The following is a 22,031-nucleotide window of genomic DNA, read 5'->3' on the forward strand; positions in this document are numbered from 1 at the left end:
GCTGCTGGCAGCTCCTCCCCGACGGTTGTCCAAATAATTGCTTTAAACCGAATTAACCTAATTTGTGCTCTGATGGGGCTCACCTGGGGGCAGCGAGATGGGAAGCGGAGCTGGGGAGGGGACGCTGGGGATGGATGATGGCAAGTCTCCAGCCTGTAATTGGGGTTTCTATTTGGTTTTCTGCTGTAATTTAAGAGCTGCGCTGAGCTGTTGCAGTTCAAAGCCTGGAGGCTTGTTGGGGGGCTGAAGGGGTCAGGTGGAGACCGCGCTTGGCCACAAAGCCGGGGCTGCTTGCCTTGCTCGAGGATGTAATCGTGGATTAATGAGAAGTGGGGTCTTAAATGGAAGCAAAGAGTTGACCTGTTTATTCCGCTGAAACTCAGGGGTGCAACCGTCTGCGGTGCTGAGCTACGAGAGCGTGTGGCAGGGCAGGGTCCGGCCCTGGGAAGTGCCCCTGTCCCCGATGCTGATCAGGGAGAGACGGGTGGCACCCATGGGGGTGCTCGGCCCCTTACCAGGGGGTCCCCAAGCGCCCCCCTGGCTGTTTGCAGACAGGGGCACAAGGTGCAGGCAGCACCGTGCCTCTCGGCCCCCTGGCAGCGCGGTAGATGAACGCTATTTCACAGCGCCGTGGCCTCTCCAGGGAGCACTTTACAAAGGAGTCTCGTGGTCCTGGATTAAAATGAGTTTTTATTGGAGATCAGCCAATTTCAAGGAGTGCAGGATTTATTTGAGCGGATGCTGGCTGCCGGCCACCCGCCTCTACCTTTTCTTCCCTCTTTCTTTTTGTTTTCTTGTTGTGTTTGTTTTTTTCCTCTCTTTCCGTCTTGACTCGTCTCCCTCTTTCACATAAAGAAGACGGATGGGTCTCTCCCACGTTGCAGTCTTGCTTTTTCAGCTCGTTATTGTTCTTTTAAGGGAGAGCGGCGGAGAGCTGGGGCAGGCTGCGCCACCGCTGCCGTGGTGCTGCTGTGCCGGGCACCGGGGGCTGAGATGTGGGTTGGAATTTGCTTAATGAGCACCCGAATAAAGCGGGTGCTTGGGTCAATCCCTGCATGAATCTGTTGGATGGGACAGGGGCAGGATGGAGCACGGGTCTGGTTTTTCGAGTGGCTTTCTTTCCTAGGTTTGCATTGCAAAACCATGAGAGAGTTTTCTGTCCACACTCAGTGATATTGGAAAAAATCCCTCCATGGATCCCTGCTTGTCTCTTTTGTATCTTCACGCATCAAACTGCTCCGTGCTCCCAATATCGTCCCCACATGCTGCCACCCCGGTGCCCCTCCTTCAGCTGCAGCCCTGTTTCCCCATCGGCTCCTGCTGCATATCTGTAAAAACCTTGGAAAAAATAACCTTGGTTTTGGCTCCTGGGCAGAGTTATTGTGACATTTCCAAGCGCCCAGTGGTGGTGGCTGGCCAGCCCTTGATGCCGGGGCTCCCCGGGGAGATGCTCGTCCTATGGCTCAGTGCAGAAATTGGGTGCTGGTGCATGCTTCACATGCCTGCCTCGCTGCCTCTTAATGGCTCTCTCCTCTTATTTTTATTCCCCTTTCTGTGGTTTTGTACAATAAAATCTCAGTGAGATGTGAAAGTGCTGGGGGGGGGGGGAGGGGGGCACGGCAGCGCCTCCAACCTCTCCGCAATTTGGAGCCAAGGCTGCCAGAGGTGCTGAGTTGTCCTTGAAGACCTGGTTTGAATCGCAAGGAAGGGATGATGTCCCCAAAATGGGAAAACAAGGCTGGGGACCTTGCACAAGGACTTTGCAGGGAGAGGTCCAGGGCTTCCTGCATGCAGCCCATGCAGGCAGAGCTGGTTTTGCAGCTCAGACCTTCAGACGCGTCTCGCCGACAACTTTAGCCTAACAAATTGATGTTTTTCCCGTCGGGAACATAGCTGGAAACTTATTTCTGTTTTCATTTGAAATATTATTTAGCGCTTTTGAGACTCCTCTGTTTCTCCGCAGAGCAGTTGGACTTTTCCCTAAAAGCCCACCTGAAAACTAAATTAAATTAAATTGCCGGTGTCCTCCCAGCCGAGCAGAGGGGCTGCTTGTCTCCGGGGGGGGCTGGCTCATTACTTGCAGTGACGAAGTGGGGTGACAGCCCGCTGGGCCAGCATGTCAATTAAAACCAACCTTAGATTGGATTGAACGGCGGAGAAAGGATTTAACAAACGAGGCGCGGCATTGATCGAGCCGCCTGCGTTAATGGACTCGGCGCAGCCAGGGAAAGGAGGGACGCAGAGGGAAGGATGCTCGCAGGACTGCCTCCATCCTCAGCGCAGCCACGTCCCCTTCCTGGGGCTGCTGAAGCTGCCTGTTTCGTGTGAGGTTTGCAAATAATTCCCCTACTGTGATTTTTGGAGGGGATTTTTGCTGTAACGCCGGCATATGGACAGGGCTCACAGAACCCGGCTGCGATGCTGCGTTGTGCTCTGGCTGCTGGGAACGGTCCTGCCCATCCCCATGGCTTTGGGATGCTGTAGGGCAGGGATGTGGCCTCTGCCTCCCCAGCTCTGCTGGCAGCAGTAGGATAATTCTTAATTTCAAGCCCCCTAGGGCTGCCCATAATGCTGGGACCGAGTGCTGCGGTCCCACCACCTCTCGGAGCTCTCCGTATGCTGGTGCTGCTCCTTGGGGCACCCAGCCAGGGCCATGCTGCCTTTGTAATTGGGCTGCTTTAAAAAATAACCAGAAACGGGCTGAAAAATGGAAAAATACCTGCAAACAAGCCCAGGGGAAACCTCTTCTTGTTCCCTAGCGTTTAAAGTACCCAACCTGTATGCAGGGGCTTCAGGTGGAGGCAACGCTGGGAGTCGGTGCTGGTCACTTTGGGGGAAAAGACATTGCAAGGATGCATCAGTACTGCCAGAATGAGCAGCGGGAGCCTGGTTTTTCCATTGCAGCAATACCAGGAAAGAAAATCAAGGAGGAAAATGTAGAGTGTGGGAAGCCTTGCCAGATGAGCTCTGCTGCCCTGCTGCAGTCGGAGCCAGGAGTGTCTAGTCCCAGCTGAGCTAATGGACGTTCTTTGTCTTTAAAATAACTTTTCAGGGGGTTAATTTTAGTCTTGGTATTTTTATTATTATTTTTTTTATGTCCTCTGGCTTTGCTTTGTTTGTGGGCAGGAGGAAGGGCTTCAGTTATCGATGAGAGCCCGGAAGATGGGGCGGGATGCCGGCTCTTGGTGCTGGCATCCCCTGGCCTGAGTGGAGCCACTCTCATCGGTGCAGGAAGAATTTTTCAGGGGAGAAAGGAAAAAACAACCAAACAAAAACCAGAAGGAATAGCTGCATACTGGCTTCCCCTCTGTCCATGAAATGTGTCTGTGTTATCTGAGAAAGTAAGTTTATTTTACGCCAAACACCTGTCTGGAGGGGCTGGGGTGCCTGGTCGCAGTTTTGATCGGTGGATACGGCCCAAATTTTGCTTTTTGGCGATTTCTTTCCCCTTTTGGCCACCCCTCTGCTCCATCCCTCTGGTTCCTAGCTCTAAAGGATGACGCGGTGTGGTGCCGGTGTTGCTTTTCCCCAGGTGAAGATGGGGCCCGTTGGGTGCTTCAGGGCCAGCCATGGGTGCAGCTCCCAAGTGCTGGGGGAGGCGGACGGATGTCCCCCGGCCTTTGTTAGGCTCTGTCAGTGCCCATGCCCTGGTTGAGCCCCTCGCCAGGGGTTGTTGGGAGAAAAGTGTGTGAATTCATGTAAATTAAACAGTGGTGAGAGCTATTAATAATTAAGGGGCTGCTGTCAGGAAAACAACAGTTGACTTGAATAAATGGCCTGGCTTCGTTACTTACAGCACCTGCTGTTATTAAAGTGGAAGGAATATTAATAGTCCTGTCCTTGCTGTGGGGTGGGGGTGAGGACCAGCTGTGGGACCATGGGTGGCTCTGGGACTCCTGCAGGATTTTGGGGCATAGCCTTGGGGGGCGGATGCTGTGTTTTGGGTCCCCTTTGGGATTTTGGTCCTCATGGGGAATCCTGGGTGGCCCTGGGGCGTGCATTGGCACCTCTGGGCTCATTGCTGGTGGTTTTGGGTGCGGGGCAGAGTCTCTGGTGGCATCGAAGCCACTAACGGGACCTGGTGTCCTGGGGGGACCAGGGCCACGAGCAGCTTGTCCTGGGGTCAGCGGGTCTGATCCTCCCCTCCTCTTCCAGCTGCTGGGTCCCATTTTGGCATCCTGCTGCTGCCTGGGGCTCCGGCATCCCTCTCTCCCTTGGGGTCCATCCTTGGGGTCCCCTCGTTCCCAGCTCCTTCCTGCGGGTGCCACCCTCCCTGTCCCCAAATCTAGGGGCAAGGCGGAGGAGAGAGGCACCTCTCCACGCTCTCTCTCCTCTCCACCCTGCTTCCCCCCCCCCGGCCACAGGCTCCTACCTGATGGTGAACGCCTCGCAGCACGCCGCGGGCCAGCGGGCTCACCTGCTCTTCCAGGCGCTGAGCGAGAACGACACCCACTGCCTGCAGTTCAGCTACTTCATGTACAGCCGTGACGGCCACAGCCCCGGCACCCTCAGCGCCTACGTGCGGGTGACGGGGGGCCCGGTGGGCAGCGCCGTCTGGAACGCCTCCGGCTCCCACGGCCGCCAGTGGCACCAAGCGGAGCTGGCAGTCAGCTTGTTCTGGCCCAACGAGTACCAGGTGAGCCCCCACGAGACCCCCCAGTGTGTTACAGACCTGGCTCTCCGTCACCTGCTGTCAATGTGCGTTGAAATCCCTTTGCTCAGGGGATGGGGTCTCCTCCAAAGGCTGGGTGCTGGGTTAGGGGACCCCACGGGCCAGGCGTGACCCCTCTGTTCGGTGCCGCAGGTCCTATTCGAGGCGGTGATTTCCAGCGAGCGCCGCGGCTATCTCGGCTTGGATGACATCTTGCTCTTGAATTATCCGTGCTGTGAGTGTGGGGGTGGGATATGAGCGGGGGCTGTGGGGAGGCGGGTGGGTGGTGGGTGCTCCTGGGCTTGTGGCCTGTGGGCCAGTCCTAGGGACAGCGAGTACCAGAGTGTCCTGTTGTCACCGGGGTGGTGGGGCTCCCATCTCTTCGGGCACCTGCAGGGCTCCTTCTTCACCTCCAGCCTTGCTGGAATAGAATCACAGAATCATTAAGGCTGGAAAAGCCCTCCAAGCTCATCTGGTCCAACGGTCCCCCTACCACCACCATCACCCACTAACCATGTCCCCAAGCACCGCGTCCAACCTCTCCTTGAACACCCCCAGGGACGGTGACTCCACGACCTCCCTGGGCAACCCGTCCCAACGCCTGACCGCTCTTTCTGAGAAGAAATGTCTCCTCATTTCCAACCTGAACCTCCCCTGGCGCAACTTGAGGCCATTCCCTCTAGTCCTATCACTAGTTATCTGTGAGAAGAGGCCGACCCCCAGCTCCCCACACCTTCCTTTCAGGCAGCTGCAGAGAGCAATGAGGTCTGCCCTGAGCCTCCTCTTCTCCAGACCAAACCCCCCCAGTTCCCTCAGCCGCTCCTCTCAGGACTTGTGCTCCAGGCCCTTCACCAGCTTCGTAGCCATTCTCTGGACACGCTTCAGGGCCTCGACGTCCTTCTTGTAGAGAGAGGCCCAAAGCTGAACCCAGCACTTGAGGTGCAGCCTCACCAGAGCAGAGTACGGGGGGACAATCACCTCCCTGGCCCTGCTGGCCACAAAACCCAGGCTCCTATGGGGATGGGCACAAATCCCCAACCCCAGGCCGGAGGTCCTGCCCAGGAGATCACCACGGGCTTACTGGGCCATGAAGATGCCCTCGAGCCCATCCAGTGCCCTCAGGAAGCTGCCTGCTCCAAGCTCGTCTCCCCCAGGCTGGGTTTCGGGGCTGCAGCAGGGATTTGGGGCAGATGAGAGCCTCCTGACTCCTCCCTTGTGTCCTTTGGCAGCCAAAGCCCCCCACTTCTCCCGCCTGGGCGACGTGGAGGTGAACGCGGGGCAGAATGCCACCTTCCAGTGTGTGGCCGCCGGCAAGGCCGCCGAGGCGGAGCGGTTCCTGATGCAGGTGAGCGGAGAGGATGCACCGGGCCCGGGGGGAGGAGGGCGGCCCCATCCTTTCATCAGTGACATCCTTTGGGACCACGTTCGGTGCCTCTGGGTGTCAGGCTGACTCCTCCTCACGCTTTTTCCCTCCCCGCCGGGCAGAGGCAGAGCGGCGAGGTGGTCCCCGCTGCCTCCGTGAAGCACATCAGCCACCGGCGCTTCCTGGCCACCTTCCAGCTGGACGAGGTGTCCAAGGGCGAGCAGGACCTGTACCGCTGCGTCACCCAGTCCAGCCGCGGCGCCGGCGTCTCCAACTTCGCCGAGCTCATCGTGAAAGGTGGGTGCTGCCCGCAGGCATCCCTCTGCGTTGTGCCATGGCTCCTGATCGCCCCTGGTTGCAGAGGGGTTTTTGTCAGGGCACTGGGACTGCATTTCTTCTCTGTGACTGGCATGAGCTAAACTGTGCTTCAGCATAAAACCTGGAAACTACCTTTCCCACTGGCCTTCATTTATTTTTCATTGCAGTCGGTGGGAATTAATTAATTCTGGTGAAACTTTGCAGTACCTTAGTGAAGGCTGGGCAGTGCATCTTCTAAAAATAATTAAAGTTTGGTCAGGTGAAACCCTATTGCTGCCAGGACTGCTGAAGAGATGCAGGGCACATGGCACAGGCTGAAATTTAAAGATCAGCCTGTGCTTTCTGACATTTCGGTGTCAATCTCTTGTTGGAGTTTTGCTTGTCCTCTGGGCGTAAGATCAGATTTTGTCCCATGACCTGACGGCGATGGGTTGGATTGGGAGGAGACGTGAATGTGCTGCCTGCAGTCAGTTGTGGCGCCTGTGGCTTGGGGTGCTGGGATGGGGGATGCTCCGGCTTTGAGAGGGGATGCTCCAGCTTTGAGAACCACTTCTCCTCTCTCTTCCAGAGCCCCCCACACCCATCGCGCCCCCCCAGCTGCTGCGGGCCGGCTCCACCTACCTCATCATCCAGCTCAACACCAACTCCATCATCGGCGACGGCCCCATCGTGCGCAAGGAAATCGAGTACCGCATGACTTCGGGGCCCTGGTCGGAGGTGCATGCCGTCAACATGCAGACCTACAAGCTGTGGCACCTGGATCCCGACACGGAGTACGAGATCAGCGTCCTGCTGACGCGCCCTGGCGAGGGGGGCACCGGCAAGCCGGGACCCCCGCTCATCAGCCGCACCAAGTGCGCAGGTGGGTTGGCGTCCACGCAGCGTCCGTGGCCGTGAGCAGCCGATGTGGTCCAGGGGCTGTGACATGGCTTGGATCATTGCTCCTCTGGATGCACAGAGCTGCATTTTGTTGACTTCTTAGGGGCAGCGCCTGGTTCCCATCCCTGGTGATGGGTGAAGGGGGCTGGGGACAGCTGCTCACCTGGGCTGCGGGGTCCCCAGGGCCACCTCTATCTCAGGGCATCCCTAAAATATCAGGACAGGAGACCTGGCCTTGGCTGGCTAGTGTCTGTCGGCCACCTTGCTGTGGTGGCCGAGGTTTGGGGATGTCCCTGTCTCCTGTTGCTGGGGCATTGAGGCTGGTGGAGGCATCTCCGCTGCCCCATGGCAGCTGTCTCTAGTGTGGGCTTCGCTGCTCTGGCTGAGCACAGTCAACAAGGTGAGGGGTTGCGATTGTCCCTGTGCTTTGGAGCACTTATCCTTTTTGGGAGCAAGCTTATTTTGTCGTTTTTAATCAGCTCAGCCTTATTGCTGTTGGTGGAGGGTCCTTGTCCCTGTGGATGCTCCCTTTGGGGGTGATGCAGGGATCGAGCAACTCAAGTACCAGCAGCATCCTTCCCACAGAGCTTGAATCAGCTAGCAGGGCATGGGGACGGGCTTGTCCCTGTGTTGTCATCGTGCCAGTGACAGCGCTGTGAGCCGGGACCTCGTCACCCCTGGGTGCATCCTCCCCATGCTGCTGCTGCAGGATGCAGCCCGCGGGGCTGGAGCACTGCAGCTCTGCCCATGCCTGTGACCCTGCGGGGTCAGCTTCTGACATCAGTGGAGGAGAGGATCAGGAGATGCAAACCCTGACCCAGGGCCTGGCAGGAGCTTTTCTCCCAGATTAATTTTCACAAGTGTTCTGAGAAAGCCTGGCTTTCATTATTACCTTCAAGCCGATGACAGGTGCTGGTTGAAAGTGTCAGTGCCCCGCGTTGCGTTTCTGACGGTCCCCGCCTCCAGCCCAGGCCCCCTGTGCTCCTTCTGTGTGACACAGCCGTGGATTTCACTCCCGACTCAGCACGTGGTGGCTTTGCAAGGGATGAAGCAGCCACTGCTCTTGCACCTGAAAGGCAGCAACGTGTTGGTCACCGGCCCCGCATCCTCCTTGCCGTGCCAGCCTGCGCCCCGCAGCATCTCTGGACCAGACCCTGATGACAGTGGGCTTTGCAGGATCCAACCCATGAGGACTCTGGAAGAATCCACTTAAAGGATAAATGCATCCTGCCCCGGGGCGAGGGGAGATGCCCAGTGCTGTCACCTGTGATCGATGCTGCCTGCATCCGTGCAGCTGTGTTAGTGACTGAGCACTGGCTGCTTGTTGCTGGTACTAATTGCGTGGATATATTCAGTGGTATTGGTGCCTGTGGACGTCCTTGTTAGCTGAGCTCTTGCTGAATTGCTCTTTGGATCTGCACATGTTGGCCCGGGGGAGGCTGCTCCCCACTGACCACTTAAGTACAGTGGAATGAGGAGGAGTTGGGTTCTCCATGGGTGAAGGGGATGGCGGGGAGGTTGGTGGTGGTAATGGGGGTGAAAATCATCGTTCTCCTAATGACGGTGTCAGAGCTGGGTTCCTGCCACCAGGCATGGAGCAGACGCCAGGACTGGGGGTGCTGGGGACACCAGCACCACTGGGTTCAGGCGGTGAGGGTGTCCCGTGAGGACATCTGGAGCTGCTGGAGCATCCGCTGAGGATGGAAATGCCTCCTGCAACCCTGTGCTGCTCAAACTCCTCCGTGGTGCAAATCCCATGGGAATTTGCTGTGTGAACACTGCTCGAGGATCTGCTCTGGGGTGAGGTGGGCAAAAGCATCTGGTCGAAGCCCTGCTCCAGCAGGGCCACCCAGAGCAGGGTGCCTGTGACCGTGTCCGGATGCCTTTTGAAGATCTCCAAGGAGGAGGCTGTGCAGCCTTTCTGGGCAACCTAAGGCAGGCCTCGGGGCCACAAACTGGGACCAGTTTTGGGGCCAGGGTTGCTTTCTGTGCACTGCTGCCTTGCTCCCACACCATGAAAAGGCTTTCCCTCTGTGTGCTTGAAGCTAGGTGATTGAAACCTTGGTTTAAACCTTTGAGCCATGTGTTCTGACTCCTCTTTCCCTCGGCAGAGCCTATGAGGGCCCCCAAGGGCTTGGCCTTCTCCGAAATCCAGTCGAGGCAGCTGACGCTGCAGTGGGAACCGCTGGGCTACAACCTGACCCGCTGCCACACCTACACCGTCTCGCTGTGCTACCGCTACCTGGTGGGCAGCGGCCACAACCAGACCTTCCGTGAGTGCGCCAAGATGGAGCGCAACGCCAACCGCTACACCATCAAAAACCTGTTGCCCTACAAGAACATCCACGTCAAGCTCATCCTCTCCAACCCCGAGGGCCGCAAGGAGGGCAAGGAGGTGACCTTCCAGACGGATGAGGACGGTAAGGGCACGTGGTGGGTTTGGGGAGCATCCCCGAGGTGTTCCCTTTGCTCCTCTCTGGGGGCACAATGGGAATATCTCCTGTGGGGAGGGGAGGGTGATGCAGTGATCTCAGAGGGGGGGAGAAATGCTGTGGGATGTCCCGGGGGAGTCGGGTGGTGATGGGGCAGCACCGGTTGTTCCGGCAGAGCAATGTTCCGCATCGCCCCAGAAGCGCTGTCCTTGTGGTGTTTTAGCCCAGCTCGTCCCCACGTGAGGGGTCCTCCTTCACCCCTTGTTGTGGAGTTGAAGCCTCGCAGGAATAACAACTGATTAAAACAATTAATGCTTTGCACTTCGGGAACTCCTTTCATCTGCAGAGCTCAGGCTGATCAGTTTGGCTTTGCTATGTTCCTTGGTGAGCGCCGGGAGCCAGAGGTCAGCGCGCTCCCGGCGCAGCTGTGGTCGGCTTCCCCAGCACTTCTCCCCAATTAAGTTTGCTTTCGGGGGGGATTTGGGTTGCACGAGTGTGCTCTCCTTGCACAGCCGAACCATTTCTTCCTCTGGGACCCAGCACCCTGTCCAGAGGCACCGACAAGGGGCGATTTCCCCTTTGGGGTGCGAGGAGCCGCGGTGTCCCTGAGTGGGTGCCAGGTGCCAAGCGTGTCGGCAGCATCCATCCCTCCATCCCCGCTGGCTCACGCCGACTCGCCCATCACGCGCCATTAACTCTCCGCAGCGTGAGTGGGGAATGGGCCACATAATTGGGAAGAAATTACCTGCTTGCTCCAGGGCAAAGCCTGTTCCCTATGCTTAAGCAACCCCTTGCATAGTTGTTGATCTCCAAGGTGCTTTTTACGATCAAGAATCAGAATTAAGGCAGAAGAGCTGCAAACTCAACCGGAGTCTTTGGGGTCCCACTGTAATCTCTAAATGCTAAAATCAGAGCGATTTCTCCGTGCGTCCCATCAGCGCTTTGTGTACCCCCAGACCTGAGCCTGCCTGCCCGTGGGCATCCAGCTCCACGCTTTATTTTCCATCTCTAATTGCTTCAGCTGTTTGCACTGTGCTGTGACTGCTCCAGCTGCTTTCTCATTGTATATTAATACAGTAGCTCCAGATGTTCTTGTGCTACCCTGTAATCGCTCCAGCTGCTTCCCTCTATGTTGATGAGCCGGGGCTGGCTGCTTTCCCCTTGGATCGAGCACGGTGCAGCGCTTCCCGTCCCAGGAGGGATCGATACATCTCTGGGTGCATGGATATATTGCAAACGTTACGCGTGGGTTTGGCCCAGCTACAGGACTGCTCAGTTTAGCTAAATTAGCTAATGACCGGGCGTGAAGCTCGGCTCCTACTACTCCCAAATTTCTGTGGCAGGCTTGCAGAGGAGCAGGGGCTGGTGCCTTGGCTGCGCTGGGGACCCTGCAGCCACCTCACTGTGTGATGGGAACATCCCCACCTTGTGTCCCTGAGCTCCATGGGACAGGGACATCCCCTGCTGATTTTCAAGGAACTGAACGGGGTGGGAATGGGCTGAATCTCTCCTCCTGCGTGCTCAGTGGCTGAGACTGGGTAATGATGATTTGAGTTGCCAGGACTGGGTAATGAGCAGCCACACGTGCAATTGTGAGAAGGTAGCGGAGGCTCGATAATAGAATCTTTGGTTGTGTTTTATTTGGCTTTTTTGTGCTTTGTTTGTGAAGCACTGGGGCTTCTCTTTGAGAGTCGTTGGAAAAAAAGACCTGGCTGGGGAGGGTTTTGGTTCCCCTGGCTTTCCTTCTGCCCACCCTTCCCCTCAACTCTGTGCTGAGCAGAGCCGTGTGCAGGTGCTGCAGCGAGCCAGTTCTCTCCCTTGCAGGCAGGGTGCAGGCACTACAAGCCAGAATAAAAATACACAAATACATAAATATAGGTGTAGATGGATGGCAGGGGGGTACACACAGCTGGCAGCCATTGTGCACCAACGCTGGTCTCATCCCAGTGCACGCACAAACGCGTGGTCCCCGCTGGCATGGGAACATCCCCGAGCAGTGGGATTTTCCCCCAGAAAGTAGAGAATAGCGCTGTGGGTGCGATTAGCGCTCACGGGCACAGCAGAGCACATCGGCCAGTGCTGGAATCCAGAGTTGGGCACCTCCGTGTTGCTTTTTTCCCCCTGGGGCCGAGGCTGAGGATGCAGTTTGCTGGATCTGTCCCTTTCCCCGAGCATCCCTCTGCCCTGCCCGTGTGGAGCAGAGCACAACATGCTTTGAGGCCGCAGGTGAGCGCCCCGCGTTTGTTTGCAGGAGCGATGTATATTTATACGTACACACTACTCCTGCCCTAAAGGTTTCCGGAAATTTAATAAGCGTCTTGTGTACACGTGTAGGACATGGTGCCTGTGATTAAATTAACTTGTAAATCAAGTGGAAATTGTGTATTTGCACGGTGGGAAGCATGCGGAAGGCAATCCCTCTCCCTTGGCCGTGTAATTAGATCTGAACAAAAGCTGAAAAAAAATAAAAATAAAGGGAAGACGGGGAGAGCTGGCACCCGGTTGGAAGGGGCTGCTTCCCTGCGTGTGAGGCTTGCGTGCCTCAACCTGCCCGGACCCAAAGCACAGAGCTCAACAAAGCTGTGCCGAATATAAAGCCGTCAGCGATGCCTTGCCTGGAGCACATCCCACAAGGGGCTGGTCCCAAGCTGCTAACGCTGCCCTCCGTCTCTCCTGTGCCTCCAGCATCCCCGTGGAGCGTGGTATTTTTTTGGTGAAGTGGGTTTAGTTGCTCCTGAAGCGAGGGGGTGCATTTTTCAGGCAGTGAAGCATTATTTCTGCTTGGGAATAATGGGAATACTGGTCTGTGCCGAGCTCCTGTCCTCCTTAATAACCCCCTTGGATCTGGGAGGGGGGAATGGCAGAAATCTACGGTAAATAAGGGAATATTGATCCTGGCACCTTCACCCGCTGTTATTATCTGTGGGTGTTACTGGTGGTGGTGTTAATAGTGGGGAGTGCTGGGGGGGTTATATCACAGGGGCAGCGCCAGCTCCGGCCCCAAGGATGCGTCCCTGGGGAGCACCAAAGCACCCGGAGCAGATCCCTGCAGGACTCGTCCTCACGTGGGCACCTTCCCTTTGCTTTCCCAGTGCCCGGTGGCATCGCCTCAGAGTCTCTCACCTTCACCCCGCTGGAGGACATGATATTTCTGAAGTGGGAGGAACCGGTGGAGCCCAACGGCCTCATCACGCAGTACGAGGTACGTCCCGAGCCCCGGTACCCACAGATCTATCAGAGCTCAGCAGCTGCTGGTGGCTGCAGTGGGAGCACAGATCCAGCCTGCTGAAATCCTCCTGGCCACAGGGTTTGTATCTCCTGGGTCAGCTTTCAGTGCCACTGTTCCTATCCAGTGGTGGCTTTTCAGTCATCTTCTGATTTACCTCAAAACGCAAACACAGACGCCTGCCTTTAGGGCTGCCCCGATGAGCAACCGCTCCTGCAGATGAATCCCTGTAATTAATCCCTGTAATTAATCCCTTTCCCCGCGCCGTCAGCCCTCACCCTCTCGTGACGCCCTGCCCTTGTCCCTCCAGATCAGCTACCAGAGCATCGAGTCCTCCGACCCGGCGGTCAACGTGCCCGGCCCGCGGCGCACGGTCTCCAAGCTGCGCAACGAGACCTACCACGTCTTCTCCAACCTGCACCCTGGCACCACCTACCTCTTCTCGGTGCGCGCCCGCACGGGCAAGGGCTTTGGGCAGACGGCGCTCACCGAGATCACCACCAACATATCCGGTAGGTGCCCTGGGCTCTGGTGCTGAGTGCTGGGGTTTTGAGGAGCTTTCTGCTCTGGGCAGGTTGTTGGTGGTGGTGCCAGAGCGTCCGTAGCGGTCGCGTGGGCTTGTCTGTTGCTTTTGAAGGATGCTCATGGTGCTGTGCCCACAGCCTGGGACTGCATTTGTGTTTCTGACCTATTGCAAGGTCAAAAAATGTCTTTGTAGTCTTTTGGCCACCACTTCTTCTCCAAAGCAGTCCTGCTCTGCATCCTTTCTTCCTCCTCCTCTTCCTCCTCCTCCCTGCTGTGGGTGCAGGGGACTGTGTAAGGGAGATGCTGGCACCGGGGCTGCTCCGCGGCAGTGGGGCTGGGCACGGGGGTGCGTGGCAGAGCTCGGTCAGACCAGGGGACACGTGGTGACCAGCAGGACAGAGGGGGCAGTCCTCTCCTGCTGGGGGTCAGGGTCACGAGCAGATCCCAAAGCAGATCCCAAGGAGATCCCATTGCTGAGATGTGTCCTGCTGGGGGTCACTGAAACTGCAAAGCAATGCTAACGATGACCTGGGGCCCACGGGACTGTGCTGGGCACACGGGGGGTCCCCTCCTTGCCTTGGGGGTGCTGCTGCCCCTTGGGGCGATGCTTGTGCCATGCCAGAGGTTGTCCGTGGTGATGGGATGCGCTCAGTGTGCATGGGGGCAAGGCTGGAGCATCAGCCCAGGTCGCATCCTGCTCCGTCTCCTCCCATCAGCCAGACCGGTGGTGTTACTTAACCCCCTCACCACAACCCCCCCCCCGGTCCTCTCCAAAATGCAACACTCGCTCAAAACCTGGGGGGATTTTGCTTGTGCTTCAGTTTCCCCTTGCAGGCGGCCACGAGGCCGCGGCTCACTCCTGCCCGCTCCCTTTGCAGCTCCCACCTTCGACTACGGGGACATGCCGTCGCCGCTGGGCGAGTCGGAGAGCACGATCACGGTGCTGCTGCGGCCGGCGCAGGGCAGGGGGGCGCCCATCAGGTAGGCAGGGGGCTGTGGGGGGACGAGGGCACAGCGGGCAGGGCAGAGCCGTCCTCGCAAAGCTAACCTGTGCCCGCCGCCCGCCCAGCACCTACCAGGTCATCGTGGAAGAGGACCGGCCCAAGAAGATCAAGCGGGAGCTGGGCGGCCAGGAGTGCTTCCCGGTGCCGCTGACGTTCGATGACGCCGTGTCCCGCGGCTCCGTGCACTATTTCGGGGCCGAGCTGCCCGCCAGCAGCCTCACCGAAGCCAAACCCTTCACCGTGGGGGACAACCAGACCTACAGCGGCTACTGGAACCCGCCGCTGGAGCCCAAGAAGGCGTATCTCATCTACTTCCAGGCCATGAGCAACCTCAAAGGGGTGAGTAGCCGTGCGGCTCGCTGGGTCCCCGTGGGGACACGGGGACCACTGGTTTGCCACCAGCCCCATGGAGTCCCAGGGGGTGTTGGAAAGCGGAGCTTGCTTTAGATCCTTTGCTTTAGGTCCTCCTGCTGGCTGCCTGCCCTTGGTTCCCGTCACTTGAAGCCACCCTGGGGCGCGTTGGGAGTGCAGCCTGGTGCTCCCCGTCCTACCCAGAGCTTGGGCACCCACCGGGATGTGTGTGTCCCCTGCCTGGTCCTGGCCACCAGCGCTGGGCCTGGGGGGTCCAGCCTCAGCCCTACTGCTGTTGGGGCAGACCCATGTTCCCAGGGGCTGATCCTGGGGTGAGAAAGGACAATCTGGGAACCAAGAGATGTCTGCACATTCCTCGGCTACCAGTTCCCTGGCTTCCCGGCAGCAGTACCTGGATCCGTCTGTCCCAAGCTCCGTTCCCCATCTGGGCTGATTTCTTCCAAACTGCCATCAGGACCCCTGGGAGACCTTCATCATCCTCACGTGCTCCAGCAGCTCCTGGTCCACCCTGGGGACGAACTGCTAAACACAAAGCTGTGGCACCGTGGCAGCATCTCTGTTCCTCCGTGGCTCCGCACGCTGGCTGCAGCTCCCTTCTCGCAGGGAAGGAGCTGAATTTCGAATCCTCCTCCTCCGGGATCGTTCACACCTCGCTGGCTTGTAATTAGAGCCGAGACAGGCGGCAGCATCTCGGCTCCAGCTCGCTCAGGCACTGCTGGATGATAACTGGTGCTTTATAACCTTCCTGCTGGGAGGCAATGGGTTTGTCCTGGCTGCCGTCAGGCGTCACAAAAAAGCTGCCTCCCAGCTTGAGTTTGTCCTGGCTCCGGGGCCAGCTGGACCACGAAGCAGGAGAAGCCAGACCTGGCACCTCCAGGAGAGTGGTGCTGTGCCAGCCACCCCGGGCACCTCGCGCGGGCAGATTTTGGCATCGGGCTGCGAGGACAGAGCGGGTTTGGCAGCGCTGGTGTCCCAAGGCGCTGGAGGAAGCTCAGAGAGGAGAGCTGTGAAAATGGTGGATTTTTTTTTTCAACAGAAATCAGATACATGGAAAAATGGAATATTGGAGCTCAACCCACAATGCAAATGTGAAAATTATTGGACAGCCGAGCATGAAGCCCTCACGGCAATGTTGGCAGCATGTGCAGAGCACCAGGGATGGGGGTTGAAAGCTTTGATCATAAATAAAAACCCCACAAAGCTCCAGATGGTGACTTGGGGTGTTCTAGCCATGGTTAGTGGCTTGCTGGTGACCTGTGGGTGGCTGGGACCGCTGGGGTCCCTCCAGGAGCTCGCTGGGGACCTTCACTTTGCACCTCCCTGAGCTTTGCTCCCCCTCTGTGCCAGCAGTGATGGCCTTGTTAAATCAAAGGATGTTGGTTTAGAAGATGCCGGGGATGGATAACTCAGCGGGATGGATAACTCTGTGTGCCCCAGAGCTCCTAAGGCTCAGCAGCGGGTGCTTCAACACAAACCACACGGGAACTCCCCAGTTTGGGGGGCAAAAGCATCAACAGAGCAGGTTTGCATCCAGCCAGCCTGACTCCTCATCTCTTTCCTCCGCAGGAAACCCGGCTGAACTGCATCCGCATCGCCCGCAAAGGTAAGCTCCCTGCTTTCAGCAGGATCCCTGCTCCAGCAGCTTGTCCTGCCGGGGCCGCAGACCCCAGGTGCTGCCGCGAGGTCGGGTGCTCGATGGCTTGGTACAGCTCAGCCCCACGCTGCTGGGAGGGTGTGCAGTTGTTGCTCGCTGTCTGGTGTATTTTGTTTTTTCCCTTGGCTGAGTTTTTTTTCTAATGCTGTTATTGAGGTGGTGCTGGGGCTGGTTGTGCTGGATGCTGAGCGCAGGGAGATTGTGGCTGGGGTGACAAAAGGTGGCCCAGAGGGACTGCATTGTCCCCCGGGGATCGAGAGGTGAAGGGATGTGCCCAAGGCACTGCGGCTCTCCAGGTTTTTCCCTGCATCTCGGCAGGGATAAAACATGCAGGGAGCTCAGAGCATCTCACGGGGAGGAATTGGGGAGAAGAGAGACTTCTGGGCTCTGTGTTGCATCGTCCTTTGCCACCCCCTGCATGTAGAGGAGACGTTGCACAGCACGTTACATGAACATCACGTAGATGTTACGTAGGAGCTGGATGCAATGGTCCTCGTGGGTCACTTCCAGCTGGGGGGATTCTGTGAATTTCCTTTTCCCCCCCCGGCCATGTGGGAGGCAGGGGACAGTGCCCGGCCCTGGCAGGGGCCAGGAGGGAGCTGAGCACTGATCCCCCCGCCCCGCTTTCCCCTGGCAGCTGCCTGCAAAGAGAGCAAGCGGCCGCTGGAGGTGTCGCAGCACTCGGAGGAGATGGGGCTGATCCTGGGGATCTGTGCCGGCGGGCTTGTCGTCCTCATTATCCTCCTGGGAGCCATCATCGTCGTCATCCGGAAAGGGTAAGGGGAACCCGCGCCTCCCATCCGTCTGTCTGTCCTCCCCGCTCCGACTTAACGGGGTGATGGCACTGACCGGGGGTGACTGGGGACTGGTGACCTCCTCCCAGCACAACAGAGGGGATTTTTGAGGTTTCCCATTTGCTTCCCCGGTCCCATCCAACCCTCCCCTGCCTGCCGGGAGCCTGGGGAAGGGCTGGTGTTGATGTCTCGGTGGTGTTCAGCCCGCATGGGTGGGAAGGAGATGCTGAGCACCTGGGGCATTGCATGGGTCGAGGACGTGGAGTAAACCCAGGCACAGCAGCAAAAAAGGCTGCATCCTGCCTGCGACACGGGGGGACCAAAGGACAAAGTCCTGGGATGCCCCTTCACCCTCTGCAGCTTTGCTCCACCGCTCTCCCCCGTGTTTTCCAGTCTTTTACTGCTCCTTCTTGGCTTCGTGCTGCTCTGCCAGTTCTGTAGGGGCTGAAACGCTGCAGCTTCAGGGGTCCTGGGGCAGCGCTCAGCCCCTCTGTCACCATCCCTGTGCTCGAGGGCACCAAGACGAACAGGGCTCCCTGCTCCCAGCCTAGGCAGGAGGACGTGGGTGCTCATTTTCATGCAGAAATACTGATTTTTTGAGTAGCCTCCAGTTTTTCTGGCTCTGAGACGTTCCAGTTCCTGTGCGTGCTGGAGGGGGGGGAGCCTCCCAGGGCTCTGCGCTCTGCTCCCTGGGGACCCGAAACTCCTCCCGGGGGGGGTCCCTGCGCTCCCCAGCTTGAGCATTGGCCTGGATGCGGCCGTGGCTGTTGCAGCCGGCTGATATTCGGGAAGCTCGGTGGGGTGGGAGGGAGGAGGACGAGGGCTTTCCAGGACACTCGTCCCTGGGAGTGCTGGGGCCGTGGCCGCTGCTTTTCGCTGGAGCTCAGCACCCTGGAAAGTGGCCTTTTAATGCGGGGGTCCTGAGGCGGCAGAGCCGGGGGGGTGGGGGGGCATTAAAAGCAGGGCTGGCACAATGGGGAGAAAAGGGCAACAATTAAACGCCGTCCCCGTGCCGGGCTCGAGAGCAAAATAAGGAAAGTGTGGTAATGGCTGGGGGGGAGCAAAACAGCCGCAGCTGGTGCAGAGCTGCAGATCTCTTTATGGCGTTGTTCACCTGGAGGGATTCTTGCTGATTTGTGCCAGCTTGAAAACAAGGCTGCGGTGTCCCATCACTGCCGTGCTGCTGCGAGGCGAGCAGGATCGGCCCGTAGCTCCCTGCCTGCCTGCGCACGTGGCATTGGACCTGTCCTGGACGGAGCAAACGCTGGTGGTGCTGCTGCATTTGAAGCCCTTTGGTTCTTAAAAGTGATGCTGTTGGGCCAGCGGGTAGAAAACCGCTGCGTTTCCATCGGTCTGGGGCAGGAGGAGGAGCTGCTTTGCTTCAGCACCCCGGCGTGAACCGGTGGAAGGGGCCACAAATCAGATCCGGTGCCGAGGGCCCCGAACTGGGGGCTGTCGGGAAGCTGGGACTGGCTCATAAATCTCCTCCGGAGCATTTTGCCGTTGGAAAAAGGCTGACGTGGTGGAATGGAAATGTGCCCCCAGAATCCGCTCGTCCGTAATGAATGGCGACAGGCAGCGGAGGCTGGAAACGCGGTGTCCCCACCCTGCGTCCCCCGACGGTGGAACGAGCGGGCTGCCTCCTCAGCTCCATGGGGGATGGCCTAAATTCTTGGCGTGTTTGCTGCTCAGTCTCACAAAACGGGGAATATCCCCTCGGACACCTCTCCGCCCACCCTGGGACCGTGATGGCCACAAGAGCCGGTGCTTGGCCCCACTGCCAGGATGCCCAGGTTCCTGCAGGTGCAAAAGGGGAACCAGGTTTCTGTTGGGAGCATTTAATTTCCTGAGCACCGAGGAGGGCTGAAGTCCCCAGGGTTTCATCTGACAGCTCCAGGCTCCCCGGTAGTAACTCACAGGCATTAGGGCACATGCAGCCCGTTACCTGCCCTCCAAGGCTCGCTGCCAGAGGCAGGTAAGAGCCACCCTTGGCTTCCATCCCGTGCTTTGACGCTTTATGGAGCAAAAAGAGAATGGCTCCATGGGGAAGGAGGGCTGGAGAGAAGGGAGAGCACCCCGAGATGCTTGGGGCTGGCTGCAGCGTGCAGATGCCCATCGCTTCCCTCCCGCACCGTGCCCCCGAGCCCCCCTTTGCTCCGCCGGAGAAAAGCTGCTTATGCAATTTCTGCCGTTCTCTTTGTTTGCACGCCTGCCAGGAGGAACTACTATTCCTATTCCTATTACCCGTAAGTAATTGTCATTCTCTCTCCTCCCTTCCTCCTGTCCCCCTTGCTCTGCCGCTCTCCACTCCAACAAGTCCTTTTCCCTGTCAAGTACTTTTTAAGGGCCTCTTTGGCTTGGGAAAATAATGCTTCTGAGCTCGTTAGAGACCAAAGGAAGCGTAAGCAGGAAGGGCCAGATACCCAGCACGGCTCTGCTCCTGCTGGGGTGGCCGATGCCTGATTGAATGCAGTGTTTTGGCAGTGTCCTGCAGGGTCCTGTCCCCACCAGGAGCTGTGAGGTCCCTTGGGTGATGTGGGTTTGGGTCTCCTGCTTGTCCTCCCCCCTGGTGACAGAGGGGGACACAGGACGGATGGTTTGGAACTGCTCCAGCCAGCGAGAGGTGCTCTATGCGGGGCTGCAGCTGGCTCGGGGCAGCAGAAAACAAAAGGAGCAGGGGAGAAAATCCATCCTGGTGCCCAAAAGGATCCAAGCCCTGCAGCCCAGGGTCACTGGTCTGGGGACCTGGCAGCATGGCCAGTCCAGCTCTGCTCACGCCCGCTTCTCTCCTTCCATCCCTCTGCAGCAAACCCGTCAACATGACCAAAGCGACCATCAATTACCGCCACGAGAAGACGCACATGATGAGCGCCATCGACCGGAGCTTCACGGACCAGAGCACGCTGCAGGAGGACGAGAGGCTGGGGCTGTCTTTCATGGACACCCACAACTACAGCAACCGGGGTAAGGACGGGGAACCACGGCATTTGGAGCCCTGGAGCAGCAGCGGCACGCCCGAGTCGGCTCCTCGGCTCCAGCAGGACGTGTTTTGTGTCGCCGTGCACAGCTGCGGGGTGTGGAGGGTTAAAGAGCCACAGCGTTCACATCAGAGGGAGACTGATAACTTCACACCCACTGGAGGATGCGTCTCGGCACTGATTTAGTTGTAAAATAACTCGTTCAGTGCCCCAGTTTCAACCATATGCTAATAACATCTGTTACAGTAACTCCAAGATGCTGCTTACACACAGCTCCTCTCCGCTGACTGCTGGATTAATATGATTCCTGGCATTGTCTTGCAGATAATAGAAGCCCAGAGGGCAAACTTTTCCTCCTTTTAATGCATCCGTATAGGTGTATTATTTTTCAGTTACGCTCCTACTGGGGCTTCTCGAAACTCTCGTAACCAGGCTGCTCTGTACGGAGCTTTTCCTCCATCTCGGAGCCGGGAGAGCACGCTGCGCTGGGTTTCTTTTGGGAAGGGGGCTGAGGGGCCCGATCCTGCTCCCACCTAGGCTGGAGCTGCTTTTCTCCTCGTCTCCGGGCTGCTCCCCATCCCTCTGCTTGGCTGAGGAGTGGAGAAGGAAATGTAGGAGGCTCAGTCTCTGCTGCAGCCACGCTGACCCCAAACCATCGCTATTTAATGGGGATAAATGCCCGGGGTGCTCCGTAACCCATTGTGGGCTGTTCCTCACCCTGCCTCAGTTTCCTTGCATTTAAACCAAGTCCCTAATGCATCTTGTAAAATACCTAGCAGGCTCCTCAGCATTTGGCTGTGCAGATCCCAGCCGGCACGGAGCTGCCAGCACATCGCAGTTCATTTCCTATTAACCCCAACGGAGAACTTCTCTGCACGGGCCGCACAGGGAGCGGGGGGATGTCGGCACGAGCAAGGGGGCTGCACCTTGCATCCAAGCAGACCCCCAAAAAAGCCTGGCAGCTGTGTGAGCGAGCTGGCACGGGCGGTTTTTAGAAGTGTTGTTAGGGAAACCGCATCCAGGGCTCACTGTCGCGGCAGAGCTGCGTGCCGGCACTGCGGGCTCCGCGCCGGCCGCCTCTCCTGGCAGCAGTGGGAAGCATCGGTTCTTGCCCAAACCCCAGTTTTGGGATTCCGTCTGCTGGCCAGGCACACAGCCATGTGGGACGCTGGTAATTGTATGGCAAAGGCACGAACTGGGTAAAACACTGTATAAACTTGCCCATTAACCTGCAGCGAAGTCCATTGTGTCGCTGCTAGAAATAAGGCGGTGGGGTCAGCAGCGAGGAGAATTAACCCTTAGGGTGGGCTGGAGACGTTGGCAGTGCAATTCTTCAAGGCGGGTCTTCAACTGGGTATTTGTGCACGTAGCTCGTGCTGCTCTAAGTGCTCCAATTGATGGGAAATAAGCACATGAGCCCCCTAAGACCTTGCCCACTGGTTTTTAACATCTCTGCTGTGGTCCTAGAGGCGTTGCCCCCCTGACGGTCTTGTTTCTCCCTCCCTGCTTGCAGGCGACCAGCGCAGCAGCGTGGTCAACGAGTCCAGCAGCCTGCTCGGGGGCTCCCCCCGCCGCCAGTGCGGCCGCAAAGGGTCCCCGTACCACACCGGGCAGCTGCATCCTGCTGTGCGCGTGGCCGACCTCCTCCAGCACATCAACCAGATGAAGACGGCCGAAGGCTATGGCTTCAAGCAGGAGTACGAGGTGAGAGCCTCGCGTGCCAGTGTCAAGGGGAGGGCGGGTTTTTGGATGGACATGTCCCCTGTGATGTGGCAGGGTGGCATGGGGAGGACCCACGTGCAAGAGGATGCTCCAGATCTGGAGCTGTGGTTCTC

General features: G+C 58.1%; 1 protein-coding gene across 1 annotated transcript in view; it reads left to right on the forward strand.

Annotated features, from left to right (window-relative positions):
• Window positions 1–22,031, forward strand: part of PTPRU (protein tyrosine phosphatase receptor type U) — a 52,780-nt gene that overhangs the window by 14,202 nt on the left and 16,547 nt on the right. The window contains exons 3-16 of the mRNA XM_035565068.1: window positions 4,365–4,636; window positions 4,805–4,886; window positions 5,881–5,996; window positions 6,137–6,311; window positions 6,901–7,194; window positions 9,323–9,631; window positions 12,736–12,845; window positions 13,180–13,381; window positions 14,273–14,375; window positions 14,464–14,737; window positions 16,337–16,373; window positions 17,062–17,200; window positions 20,025–20,182; window positions 21,710–21,900. Coding sequence (XP_035420961.1) covers window positions 4,365–4,636; window positions 4,805–4,886; window positions 5,881–5,996; window positions 6,137–6,311; window positions 6,901–7,194; window positions 9,323–9,631; window positions 12,736–12,845; window positions 13,180–13,381; window positions 14,273–14,375; window positions 14,464–14,737; window positions 16,337–16,373; window positions 17,062–17,200; window positions 20,025–20,182; window positions 21,710–21,900 — 2,462 coding nt within the window. The remainder of the gene's footprint in view (window positions 1–4,364; window positions 4,637–4,804; window positions 4,887–5,880; window positions 5,997–6,136; window positions 6,312–6,900; window positions 7,195–9,322; window positions 9,632–12,735; window positions 12,846–13,179; window positions 13,382–14,272; window positions 14,376–14,463; window positions 14,738–16,336; window positions 16,374–17,061; window positions 17,201–20,024; window positions 20,183–21,709; window positions 21,901–22,031) is intronic.

This window comes from Cygnus atratus, chromosome 23 (genome assembly GCF_013377495.2).
Source record: "Cygnus atratus isolate AKBS03 ecotype Queensland, Australia chromosome 23, CAtr_DNAZoo_HiC_assembly, whole genome shotgun sequence".
Lineage (NCBI taxonomy): Eukaryota > Metazoa > Chordata > Aves > Anseriformes > Anatidae > Cygnus > Cygnus atratus.